This window comes from Salarias fasciatus, chromosome 5 (assembly GCF_902148845.1).
Source record: "Salarias fasciatus chromosome 5, fSalaFa1.1, whole genome shotgun sequence".
Taxonomy (NCBI): Eukaryota; Metazoa; Chordata; class Actinopteri; order Blenniiformes; family Blenniidae; genus Salarias; species Salarias fasciatus.
Genome location: NC_043749.1, coordinates 26,674,716 through 26,688,042, shown reverse-complemented (window position 1 = coordinate 26,688,042; position 13,327 = coordinate 26,674,716). Strand labels below are relative to the sequence as shown.

Genomic DNA, 13,327 nt, shown 5'->3' with positions numbered 1-13,327 from the left:
TCCCTCCTCATTGTTCTTACTCTATCAGCCGCCTCTTGAATGTAATTCAGGAAATGGTCTTCATTTCCATTTCAATCATTGTTATAGGTTTCACATTCCTGGCGATGGTGGCTGATGACATGCTCTGGTTGTCAAATACAATCCATGGCTTTTTGTTTCTGATTTAGACTGCTGGTGCAAACATTTTAAGACACCTTCTGTTTTTTTTTTTTGTTTTTTTTTTTTCAAATTGTTGATTATTTTTTGTGGAATCCTTAAGCGTCATTTAGGAAATGGCCAATTAATATTCCAGATGGTGCTTTTCTCTTTTGGCCAGCATTTTGTTTGATGGCTGATCACTTTTGCAATCCCTGAAAAATATTTCAAATTACTCAAGCTTAATTGCATCATTCATTGCGATACAAAAAAAAAAAAAGTTGAGACATGATTAAATGTCCATTTGGGTTAGCATCAGGAGTGTGCGTAATGGTTTGTATAATCTCCCCTGTTGCTGATGCAGCCCAGAGTGTGGCTGCTTTATTAGCTGCGTGTCCTTCCTGCTGTCCAAACGGGACGACTTCACCCTCCTCCCAAAGGTCAGCCACCAATCAGGCCCCGGGAGCAGCCGCTCCTCAATCACCTCATTAAATGATTGGCTGTCCCCCGTGTTCCTCCTGTCTTATTTACTCCAGTGTTGTGCGTTCACGGCATGAGCAGAATGTGTGTGTGTGTGCGCGCGCCTGCAGACAGTTACACTGCCATTATGCCTGATTATCGGTGGCTGTGCGGCTTTAATTTGAATTCAGGGGTGGAAGTCTCAGTGCAGCTTATTAGTGGATGTTCCTGCACTAAAACGAGTTGGACTGATTCTTCTGAACTCTGTCTTTATTTATATATTTGTGGTCCAGACCTTGGCACGCTCTTATTATCCGTTTTTTTTCCCAGTAGATGACCCGTTTTAATTTCATTGCTTACTGAGAAATATCCACCTCACTGTGAAATTGCATCAGATTTTAGAGGACAATTATCTCAAAAGTATGTTTTTTTTTTTTTTTTGGTCCAGAAAGGGACTGAAGTAATAATGCTCCCTTCCAACAAGCAACCAACCATAGCGTAGGGAGCTACAGTGGATGAGATATTCACTCCGAGCGATGGTCTTCATTTCTTCCCCCGTACGTGTGTCTTGCAGGGAGCGTCTGATTGACAAGCGCATTGAGAGCGCCGTCTCTCAGATGCAGTCGGTGATCGAGCTGGGCCGAGTGATCCGAGACAGGAAGACCCTGCCTGTCAAGGTATTTCACCAACTTTACACCATCGTTTCAAACGCCACAGTCATCACAGCGGCAAAATAACGCAAGAGGAAGTGCCGGACCACAAAATGACAACATTAGAATTTATAAATAAATGAAACTCTAAATCTGATTTAAGGCAACAAAGTATTGAGATATCATTAAAACGAACTATGATTCACAACACATGACAAATATAAAATTTGAATAAAAGAACTGTAAATTATGCAAATATATTACAATCAATCAGAGCTGACAGGCCAGTTTTGATACGTTTGACATCCCTGGCCTTAACTCGACATCTAAAATGCAAAATCAAACATAGTCGTTTAAAATGCGTCTTAACCCCAAATGTTTTGCGGATTTTGTTTAATGTGGTGCGCTGTTTGTTTGCTTTGTGTCTCAGTACCCTTTGAAGGAAGTGGTTGTAATCCATCAGGACCCAGAGGCCTTGAAAGACATCCAGTCCCTGCAGAAATACATCCTGGAAGTAAGTCAAGTGACTTCTGCTTCTTTTATACACATGAGAAAAGGCAGAAAATGGGTTTTCTATTTGTGAGCTTTGTGTGGTCTCGAAGTCGTCTCGGCGAGGTGATTAATCGGACCTACTTGAAAAAGAAGAACATTCAGTTTTCTTCCCATTTTTATTAGTGCTTTCCTGGAATCTGTTTTGGTTTTGTGTGCTTTGATAAGCACCATAGATCACAACAGTAGAAACACGTAGAGACACAAAGCTGCTTCTCTACACTGACTGGCTCTGATGGTGGGCCGATATCTGAAGTTGCCATCAGGATTTCTTCTTTGCTCCTGTCTCCTTAGCTTGGAGAAAAATGAATTTCACGTAGCATCTCACCATTTCCACAAGCAGAACTCATCAAATCCAGTGCTGATCTGAGCACGGCTGTTTTGATCTGCGGTGTTTATTACCGCAGCGACGGCGGCGTGCATCGTCTTTCAGTAAACGTCCTGCATGTGGGCTGCGATACGGTCTTCATTTTCTCCCTGCACGTGTTGTAGTGTTCCTGCTTGATGGATTTCATGCGAAGAAAGAATGCAGTATCCGTATTATCGGATTCAATGGAAATTCTGTGATGCACCTCACTGAAATGCGACGCTGGTGCAGCTCCTAGACAACAAGTGCCGAAGAGGCCGACATAACTTTAAAGTGAACGTGGTGGAAGCCCTTCTGCTGCCCACTTCCACCGGATCCCTCAAGCTTTATCTTAGTTAAAGCCACTTCTTATCTACCATTGCGTTTCATTTCTGGTGAAGGAAACGTTTAACCTTGCCAGCCTCTAGCCTCCCTGCAGTAAACAGGCTTTATTTGATCAGAATTGAGAGCAGTTAAGTCTCTGTGGGTCCTGCAGGGAAGAGGAGGAATCTCCCATCTCTGTGTGCTCTGTGTGTGTGAAGTCGCTTCGCTTTAGCTTTAGCATTAGATCTGCACTCGTGCTTTACCTACACCTTTACTCCCATTTTTATTCCTCTGTGCATTTATCAATTATTACCAAAAATGGCCATTTTCACTTGAATTCAGCTAAGTTTATTGCCCCTTGAAGATCCTGTCTGGAAACTTTTTTTACACAAACAGTCCATCTTTAAACCCAGTTGATCAATCCGTCAGTGCTTCCCGCTCGGTACTGTACCTGCTCACACAGACAGAGATGGACGACAGATTCTGTGTCCGCGCTCAGAATATTAACGATGCTACGAGACAGCGACTGTACTCTGTCTGAGGCGACGCGTGTGACTATTTTTCATCCCCCAGGAGCTTAATGTGCGACAGTTGACACTTTCAACGGACAAGGACAAGTACGGCATCCGCCTGAGAGCTGAGCCAGACCACATGGTGCTGGGCAAGAGACTAAAGGGGGCCTTCAAAGCTGTCACTGCCTCCATCAAGGAGCTGAGCAGCGAGCAGCTCGAGGCCTTCCAGAAGACAGGTAATTACTGCCTGCCGAAAAGTTCACCCACTCCTCAGTGCAAATCTTAAAATCACACGACACTCAGCTTTGTAAATACACATTAACACACTCGTTTTCCACTCATGCTCTCTTTATATTGTTTTCTACGTCAGTCAGTGTAAACAATCAACACTTCTTCAAGGGCGTTCGGTTTATTCTGAGAATGCAACGCCTTGTGAAACTATAATCAGAGATCAAAACTGCGCAAGGTATCTCGTCTCTCCGATCGCAGAGAGACGAGGAGAGCCCCGGTAGTCTCTGGGGAGGGAAGCAGCCGAGGTCAGCCGGGCTGTGGGAACCCAGCGCTTCCAATCACTTGGCTGTTTGAAGTCCAGCCAGTCGGAGGGGAGAAGGAGGATGAGTGATGGAGGGAGAGAGATTGATGTGGTGAAGGAGGTCAGGAATGTGCACAGTAGCTCAAATTCACAGTTTACAGGATTGAAATCGGAAGGCAGATGTGACGTCTGACTGTATTTGACCCATTTTAACGAGTTGAGAAAAGCAACGCAGCAATCTTTGTTTTTAAGATTTTAGTGGCAAATGGGACGTAAGATAATGATCAATTAGGCGTAAACTGCCGACTCGAAAGGGAATGTTGTGTAGAAATCTGTTCATTGAGGAAAAGATAACAGTTTAAATTCACTATTGACCTTTTTGAGCAATTTCTCCACCGCAGTTTGTTCCAGTTTAGACTCTGAGGAAAGACAGCGATTCCTCACCTCTACCTCTGATCCCATTATTTTGATGAGGGTGATGTGAAAGGATGGGGACGACTGCGGAGACGCGGGGAGGGACACTGCAAATCAAAGTGTGGAAATCTCTGATTAGAGTGAAACTGAGTGACTGCTTCACCCAGCCTCCGGCTGTGCAGAACCGAAGAGGACAGGAGAACATGGTCATGGTTTTTAGGCAGAACACAGACATGGGTAATTGCTGCCACAGGCGGAATGGAGATATGAACCTGAATAGATTGAGTTTGCTCTATTGTTTTAGATCTTAGACGTGGCTAGAAAGACAGCGGTCGGAGGAATCCTTAAAGCGTGAGCAAATAGGAACCCAGACTCCAGTTATTTCTCCGAACCGCCGCTCGCATGCAAGTTGCAGTTGCATTGAGAGCACTTCATTCTCTGTGCTTGTAATTGAACCCTTTTCTTGAAGCTTTCTCAGGAGATAAACCCTGCTGTATAATGACTAATTCCAAACAATCAATTGGCACTTCATTCAAACTTAATTAGTAGGATGATGGAGAACTGAATAGTTTATCGTCACATTTTCACCAGGCTCTGCAGCCGGCATTGATCCAATCCTAACAGGCCTCAGTAAGCATGATGCACGCCTGTTAATCCACTTTTTAAGGATCCACTTTCTTTTTCCTCCATGTTCAGAGGTTTTTCTTAGAAATGCATAAGTCTACGGATGCAGACGGCCAAACAACATATATACCAACTTTGTAGTAATAAAAGTATGTATAGCCATAACCTTTTGTCTTTGAATCTAAGGATCCATTGTTGTGGACGGCCACGAGCTTCACGAGGAGGACCTGAGGCTGATGTACACCTTCGACCAGAGCTCTGGCTCAGCTGCGCAGTACGAAGCACACTCCGATGCTCAGGTAGAGTTTTTCACTTCTTCCCTCAGATACATTAAGACACCATAGTGGCCTTCTGCAGGGAAGCATTCCAGTCGTAAAAAAACTTGCCGTTGCTTCGATGTTGAATCAGAAGATGGCTGCAGAACATTTTTTCATTGTATTAATCAATGAATTCTTCATATTGGTGCTAAATTTTTGCCCCTAAGCCCAGAATCCAGCTGGGGATGTTCTTGTTAGACAACGAGTGAAGCCGCTGTAGCTATAACTGATTGAAAGATGGTGCTTCATACTGATTATTCGATTCGATTATAACTATTTTTGATACTTAAACTTTGCAAAACCGGAAAAAAAAGCTGGTATTTGTAAAAACTGCAGTCCTGTATCTGCATTGCCAGAATATATTACGGCTCAATGTATCACATTTACTATTTTATTAATCCTTCTCCTCAATTTTTTCACTTATTACCACATACATCTCTTTTTAATGTCGAGTCAACCGGACTGGTAAAAGCAGTGTTATAATGAAGTTCAGATTTAAACTTTTTTGTTGTGGTGGTGCAGAGCACACAGGATGAAAATATCTCTATTTCACAAAACAAAACTATTGCAACAGAAAATAACTACAATCTCAGTATGAAGCCAATTTTAATGAAACATTTGGTGCAGAAATATCCCAAAAACTTTTTGTTACGTTAAGCATGTTTTACTCATGACAACATGAGTTTGATCAAAGAGGAAGCTGCTGGATTTCATCACTGCAGCACCGATTTCTCAGCTCTGGTCTGTGTCGTTGTGTCTGCTACTCGTAAGAAATTTGTTAAAAAATCAATGATTTCTTTGAAAGTTTTTCATTTTGCTTGATGGATTGGCAGACCGGATTAGCGTTTTCCCTAGGCCACTTTTGGCCCACGGACCTTACGTTTGACACACCTACAGTTAAACATTGCAGAGCCCGTTAGTTTAACTGTGAGTGCAGCAGTGATTCCTGAAATCTTTCCAAGATGATTCTAAATAATCTCTTTAATTCCTCCTCACTATAAAATATTATTTATTCCCTGAACATATAGGAACGTTCAAAAGGCACAGACACCCCTCTTCCTCTCCTCCTCTCCTCTCTTCATCCCCTCATCGCTAGATTACCTGCTGTCGTCGGGTAGATTGAGCTGCAAAGTGTAACGTAACTGGATCAAGAGAATCATGCGAGTGCTGCTCTGCTGCTGCTGCTGCTGCCGCGTACTGTAAATACATTTATGTGTCTTTACTGCGAGCGTGATGTATGAAATCATTTCACGGCTAAGTGGAAACCGGCGTGTCTGCGTTTCCCACAGGCCCTCTCTAATCAGTGCTCCTCCAACCGTGCACACACCACACGGCTGCACCTTAATACCAGTTTACTGAGCTGACTTTTTAATTCTCGCTTGCTCGCACCGACTCTCCAGCTCCCATCTGTCTGCCTCTCTGTTGTCTCGCTCTCTCTCTCTCTCTCTCTCATATCGGGCTCCTCTGTTGCTTTTGTGTGCTTCCTCCGTCACCCTGTCATCTCTTTCCCTCCGTCTTCCCGTGGTAAAGTGTTGGAGGCTGGCAGCTGCTCTGCACGACACAATATGGCTCTCGTTTTACTTTTAATGATGGGAGCAGACGAGAGCGCCGGCGCTTCCTTCAGGTCCTCGAATAATGCCTGTTTGGCTGCGACTCGACGATAGATTGAAGTCATTTTGTGCGTCTGAGGCTCTTCCTCCTCCGCACAGCTCCACGTAAAGTCACTGTTGTTGGACCTCTAATGCCAAGAAGCAGTTTTTAGCAGCAGACTACCAGAGTTTGGCTTGGATACTAAAGTAAACCTGTGATATCAGTCGGTGAATATCACGTTACGTTGCTCACGTCGTGTGAAATTCTGTCTCCCTCTGCCACTGTTCTGCTTATTGATTATGACTGTAATTACCGGCCGTACGCGATCGGGCTTTACAATCCCACGCCCACATCAAAATGTTCATGTTAAAGTAACAGATCATTAAATCAACTCCGTCTGAGAAGTCAACAGGCCTCATTTTGAAAAACTTACAGTGATTGATTCGCTCATTTACATTACATCATATATTTTGAAGCTGAGTCCCTGACATGGTGAGTTGTTACTGGGATGGTGAGTGAAGTCTAACAACGCTGGCTGTTAATGAAGTCACTGAAAAACTGCAGGAAATCAGCAAAGGTTGGAAATAACAGTAATTTTATGAAAACACAAAGCTTCACGACACTGAGCTTCTCCACTCAAATCAACAATTTCAAGTATAAAACCCTCATAAATTTCATAGATGTGTGAGAAGCAGAGACTTAAGACAGCTTCTCTTTTCGTACCTCTGTCACTTCAACAAACTCGCTGAGTCGGTGGAAATTCTTCATTTCACTGGAGAACATCGTGGTACTGTTGTACTGCGTTATATACGACAAAAACAAAAAAAAAATGTTTGTTCTTGTAATGACAAAGATATTTCAGTTGTAAATAAGAAATATCTGTCAATGTTAATTTTGTCTAATTGTTGTTCACTTTTTCTGATGTTACTCTGAATACAATGTGGACCATGAAAGTTCATGTTTCTGTTGAAGGCAAAAAAAGACAATCAAATCAAATCTGAAATTTTGATGTTTTCCTATAATTTGAAATTAACTTTAAGGGAAAAAAAATGTAAAAACTTTTGAAATCAGTACATTCCTTTTTTCGATTTCCAGACTGCTGCATCCCATCTTAATGTGAATTCCACCGTTTGTCTCAATCTTTTTTAATGGGTTTTGTTTTCTGTGGAGGCTTTTCTATTTAAGATACAGTCTCATAAAACCTAATTACATCAATTTAATTTATGTTTGGACACATCATGAATGTCCATCAAAAGCGTGAGTATATCGGTTTATGAGCCGAAGCGTCACATCAGTCCTTCACTGAAGTATTGTGTGTTTTATCGACGTGTGTGTTGTGGTTCAGGTCCTGGTGCTGCTGGACGTCTCCCCGGACCAGTCCATGGTGGACGAGGGCGTCGCCAGAGAAGTCATCAACCGCATCCAGAAACTACGCAAGAAGGTGAGGCAGGTCATTATTTCAGGATTACTACGAGGCGACTCTGGAAGCTGGACTGACACATAACACACCAGCACTGAATTCTGCAATCCAGTGTTTAATAAGCAGAAAGTGACGTCGCTGAAATGCCGCTCGGCGAGCAGAGCGTGCCACCGAGGGGCCGCGCCGGGAGTTTCTTCTCTAGCTGGATGCTTTTGACCTCTTGAACTATTTATTAATAAGACCTCCAGCTTATTTTTTCCCAACTTTTCATTGATTGATATGCCCTACAGTGCAGACCAGGAATATCAAACTCTTTTTATCTCAGAGGCCACATAAAGTCCATTCAGATGGAAAATGATGGCATGATAACCTATAAATGATGATGCCTTTTCAGGAAAAAAAAATGCTTTAAACAAAACCTGTCATTGCATTGGAAAACATGTAACCTGAATTTAGTTTAGTCAGCTGTTCCCTTTGTGCAAATGTCACTTTTCAGTCTTCACTATTTAGACGTGATTTCCAGGTTCTCCACCTAAAGTGACTGAAGAGATTCCTCCATTTCTACAAATGTTGTGGGTGTGGAGGGTGTGTGTGTGTGTGTGTGTGTTCGTTGGGATAAGAAGGAAACCAGTCCTGCTAAACAGCGACGGAGGAGATTCAACTTGTGCAGTTCTTCTGATGGAGCTTTATTGCATTGTAAACGTGTTTATTGAGACAACAGTGGGAAGGAGGCGAGCGCTTGTAGCTGGATCCAAGACAACAGAGGTGCTCGAGTCCTTCCTTTATTTGAAGCACAGTGGAGAGAAGTAAAGAAAGAGTCACGCTGCAACTGCAGAGTTTTTCTTTTAATGTAGCAGGTGGAATGCAACACAAAAAGTAGTCATCCTCATCCATCTTCCTCACTGTTTATCCAGAAACTCTCAGCACTGGAAGATGGCGGGAATGTGGACTGAGCAGGGTTGAAAATGTGTGTATTAGTGACGGCAGTATTTTCATTCATTTTTTAAACTCTGAACAGATTAGAAGCAGTCCAGCAGTCATCCAGTCACATATTAATGCAGACCCCACCCCCAGAGGTCATGAACCCTTTGACCCGGGATCTAATGGTGGAACCTGCTTCCAGCGGTCAGAACGCACAGAGTCCCTGTGGAGGAAGCTCGTGTGTGTGGAAAGTTGTGGCCCCTCGGAGAGTGAGCACAGAAACTTTGATTTCTTTTGTTTCCTTATGTTTTTCCTCACCCCCTTCCTCTTTATGTCCCGTGCTATTGTCGGGGCCGCGCTGAAATCTTTCCACTGCAGCGTCACAGTTAGAGGTTTCTCCATCATAAGGCAGGCTTAATGGAAGCTTAATTACAGTCTGGCCCCTTTCAGATTCTAATGTTGGAGCTTTGAAGTGGTCTGGGGAGTAAAGACGGATTAGCCAACAGCCCCTTGTTTTTACAAGCAACAAACAGTTTTTTCCATCCTCCCCCTATAGCGGTGGTGTGCACTGGCTCCCAGCCAGGCTAAATTCCTCCAGTTATTTCAAACTGAGATCTGTCAGGAATTTTCCACCCTGCGGATGGGAATTAATTTTCAACAACTCTCCTACATGTTGGGTAGTAGTTTGTGGGTGTGTGCACGTGTTATCGCTGCCTGCGTGGGATAGCAAGGTTGAGAATCAAGGGTCAGCCTTTCCTTTTTTTTCTCTCTCTCTGTAGCATTATCTTGCACACACACGCACACACACACACACACACAAACGGCACGTATGAGCCCCATCAAGTTGGGGTCAGTACCTTGACTTGGAAAAGCCCATAAACCTTCCTGCATTGATTGACTGCTCCTCTGTATCTAGCCAGCGTTACTCCTCTGCCCTTGAGCCACACACTGCAATTGGGGTGCGTTTGTGAGCAAGTGCATGTAATACACAGTCAATACGTGTGTGTGTGTGTGTGTGTGTGTGTGTGTGCGGCTGTGCACAGCTGCACACTGCAGATTAGAATGAAATCAATGTGTTTGAATGTGTCAAGGTTAGTGGACGAAGCGCGATGCCAAAAAAAATGGGCTCGCATTCAGCGGGAATGGTTCTGTTCTTTTCCTCCTTTATTTGTTCTGATACTTTTTTTTTTTTTTTTTTTTTTGCTTTTTAATCTTGATCCTCTGTCTGTGCTTCTGTTTTGCTCATCCAAAGCCTCTTCTCATAGTTACTCTTGAAGAAGAAACAGAAAAGAATGAACTGTTTATCTCAGTATGAACCCATCAGTGTAGTGTAAGTTTAATTTTTGGTGTCCTCCAGCTTTAGAAAAGATTTTATGAAGTAATTATTCCCACAGAACGCTGCATTTGATGTCTGATTTCATGAAACGCTCTGCCGATCTCGCCGTCTCTCGTCTCAGGGGCACTTGGTGCCGTCGGATGAGATAACGGTGTACTACCGCTGTCAGCCAGAGGGGGAGTACCTGGACTCTGTGATCCAGGCTCACAAGGACTTCATCCTGGCGACCACCAAGGCTCCTCTTCTGCCCTTCCCCGTTCCAAAGAGCGCCAGCACCATCATCGAGGAGAAGACTCAGGTAAGGAGGGACTCATGCAGGCTGCGGCGCTGTCATGTGACTCAGGAAGGTTGTTGATCAATATATCGCTCTAACGCAGTTCTTAGTTTTCCCTTTGAATTCATGACTTGTCTCTTGTCTTTTTTCTCATTGTTGCTGCAGCTGAAGGCCTCAGACTTGGAGCTGACCATTGTTAAAGGATCTTCGGCTCCTCTGGCTCCTCTGAACGGACCTGCCTGCTCCTACGTCAACGTCAGGGTGAAGGTCAACAACAAGCAGCAAGGTAGAACACGAGAAGAGGAACCGTCAATATGACGCTGTATTCGATCTGTGTTTGCACCTCGTATCATTCTGATTAGTACCAGTAACAATAGTGAATAGTAACTGTGCTGACATGAACCCAACCTGATTGTACGTTGTTTTAGTCCTGATTCCCAAATGTGTGAATGGTGTCGTTTCAATTTTCTGAAATTCATTTAAAGTCTCAATTTCTCTACAGCAGTCTGAGCTGAGCCGAGATTTTTATTTAACTGTTAAAGAATATGCCAAACTGCCCTTTTTAAGGAAACCTGTTTTTTTAACTGAGAAAAGTTGTGAAGTTATTCATTGATGAACCAGAATCAAGATGATTCATTAAAAATCTGTAGTTCAGGTTAGCGCTTAGTCGAATGATTCACATGCTGAGAATTAATTCCCAAATGATAATCAGAAAAATGTATCTTCTTTAACAGGGTTTGGAGGTGATTGACATGTGTTCCTGGTTCAAACGTCCAGCGAGGATTCAGTTTTAGCTGCAGTTATTCTTTTAGTTGTATTAAATTGGTGAAACGTGCAATCCGCTTACAGCCAGCACCGGCTGGCTTCATGCAACTTTTTTAAACATATTTAATATATTTAAAAATTGTCCGAATTTTGGGAAAGCAGCATTCTTCTGTCCTGTTGATCCACATGAAGACACGTACATATCCAGAGTTTCCCCCAACAACAGCGTGTTTATGCTGCTGCCTGGAATTGCTGGGATTTACCTCAGGAAGCGTTGGGCTCTACCGACGGTAACGTTTTGCCGGTTTCCTCCACAGAGGGCGTGGTGCTGCTGGAGAACCCCAGAGGGGACAACAGGGCCGACTTTGACAAGCTGAAGAAAGCGTGCAGCAGCATCTTTGGAACCAACGACACCCAGCTCAGATTCTTCAGCGGCGCCACCGGTGAGGCCGGCCGCCACGCTTCACAGGATCCTCCCGGATTCTAATTATCGTCCCAGTAGAGACGCCGCTTTTTTCATTTATCTGTTCAAACTGCAGAATTGCAGCATGAGATAAAAAAGTTTTTAGTCAAGTAAAAATAAAAGGATCATGAACAACCATGAATAATTAGATGAAGGTGAATAGGCTTCACCTTTATTCTTTGCATTAAAAGCCAGTTTGCAGCTTTTGTCTACATTCATACGTCGTATCGTAAACTGTAAAATACAAAGGCACACCGTTTCTCTGCCGTCCTTGTAAAGTAATCCCAAACTTCATCCGTGTTTTTATCATTTCTAGAGCTGACCGGCAAGGCCGACCTTCACAGTCTGAGCGGTAAAACTCTGTCGGTGACTTCAGGGTCGGCCTCTCTAAGCCCCGCCCCCACCACCGACGCCCTCCTGTGTCCTTACATCAACCTGATGCTCTGCAACGCACAGCCGGCTGGTGAGGAGGACACACACACACACACACACACACACACACACACACACACACACACACACACACCCAGGCAGTCTCACTGGTAACATTTGGATGTTGTTTACTGATACATTCAATCAATCACTGCTTGCTGGTTTGAACTTTGTGATCTTTTGTCTTCTCACTGAATTATCTCTGAGAGCCTGCACTTAAACTTACTTTATATTAAAATGTGAGAATATTAACATTGAGGATGTGTGATAATAATGTTATTTCAAAGAACAAACGTGAAACCATGAAGATATTAACTTAAGTATTTGTATTTATTGTAGGTTATATTGCGATCCTGATGTTAAACAACAGTATCATATGTTCATCTAGCTTCTCTTACTGTACCAGGCAGGAGAAAAAAGAAAAGTTGTCCTTTGTTTCTAAACACTTTTAAAATGGCCTGATTTTAAAGATGCTCATCCGGGTTTCATCAGTGTTCTGCTGTAACAGATGGATTCCTAAATCTATCCGAACCATTCATCTGGCTGATATACATGCAGAGTATTTGTAATGTTTCACCTTGAGCATTTCCTGTCCTCATTATGTGAAAAGTCCAGCTTTCTTTTTGCGCAGAAGGAAACTGGCTGTAATCCACCTTGATCCTTTAAGTCATTCATTCTCGGTTCGCCTCACCTCGTTACGTCTGTGTTTACCAACTGATCAGCAGCTCCTCTGTCTCTCCGTCCGGCAAACAACACAGTTGCTTCCGGGCTCATGCAGGGAGTTTAACAGCTGGCTGCGTCTCGTCTCGCCTCTCTCTCTTTCCGTCTCGCAGAGTGCCAGGCCGGAGAGGTGGCCACCCTCCTGCTGGCCAACCCGGCGGGCCAGAACGCACTGGACCGCTCCGGGCTGCTCTCCGAGGCCGCCAAGGTGTTCGGCCTCCGCGGCAGGCGGCTCCGGCTCTACCTGGACCAGGACCTGACTCAGGGTAAGAGGGGGAAGAGGATCAGGCTCAGAGCGAAGCGGGCTTGATGGGTTTTACCTCCTTCAGATGAGTGTAGGTTGGGATTTCCAGACATTATGTTTTAATCCCTGATGAAAGATGCTTCATCTCAGCCCGAAGCGCTTCATATCTCACTGTGCTCGAACTACAGTGAGAGGAAACACACTCATTTACACAAGTAAAAGCTGCTTTCAGCTTATCAGTTTTGGAAAATAACCAACATCTGGGAAGTCATCCACAGAAAGTGGATTCTGATGAATTAA

General features: G+C 43.8%; 1 protein-coding gene across 1 annotated transcript in view; it reads left to right on the top strand.

Annotated features, from left to right (window-relative positions):
- The window catches only part of iars1 (isoleucyl-tRNA synthetase 1), a 57,663-nt gene that overhangs the window by 42,840 nt on the left and 1,496 nt on the right, over positions 1-13,327 (top strand). The window contains exons 24-33 of the mRNA XM_030091990.1: positions 1,169-1,271; positions 1,675-1,758; positions 3,037-3,211; positions 4,732-4,844; positions 7,798-7,893; positions 10,251-10,427; positions 10,569-10,689; positions 11,486-11,611; positions 11,948-12,094; positions 12,897-13,049. Coding sequence (XP_029947850.1) covers positions 1,169-1,271; positions 1,675-1,758; positions 3,037-3,211; positions 4,732-4,844; positions 7,798-7,893; positions 10,251-10,427; positions 10,569-10,689; positions 11,486-11,611; positions 11,948-12,094; positions 12,897-13,049 — 1,295 coding nt within the window. The remainder of the gene's footprint in view (positions 1-1,168; positions 1,272-1,674; positions 1,759-3,036; positions 3,212-4,731; positions 4,845-7,797; positions 7,894-10,250; positions 10,428-10,568; positions 10,690-11,485; positions 11,612-11,947; positions 12,095-12,896; positions 13,050-13,327) is intronic.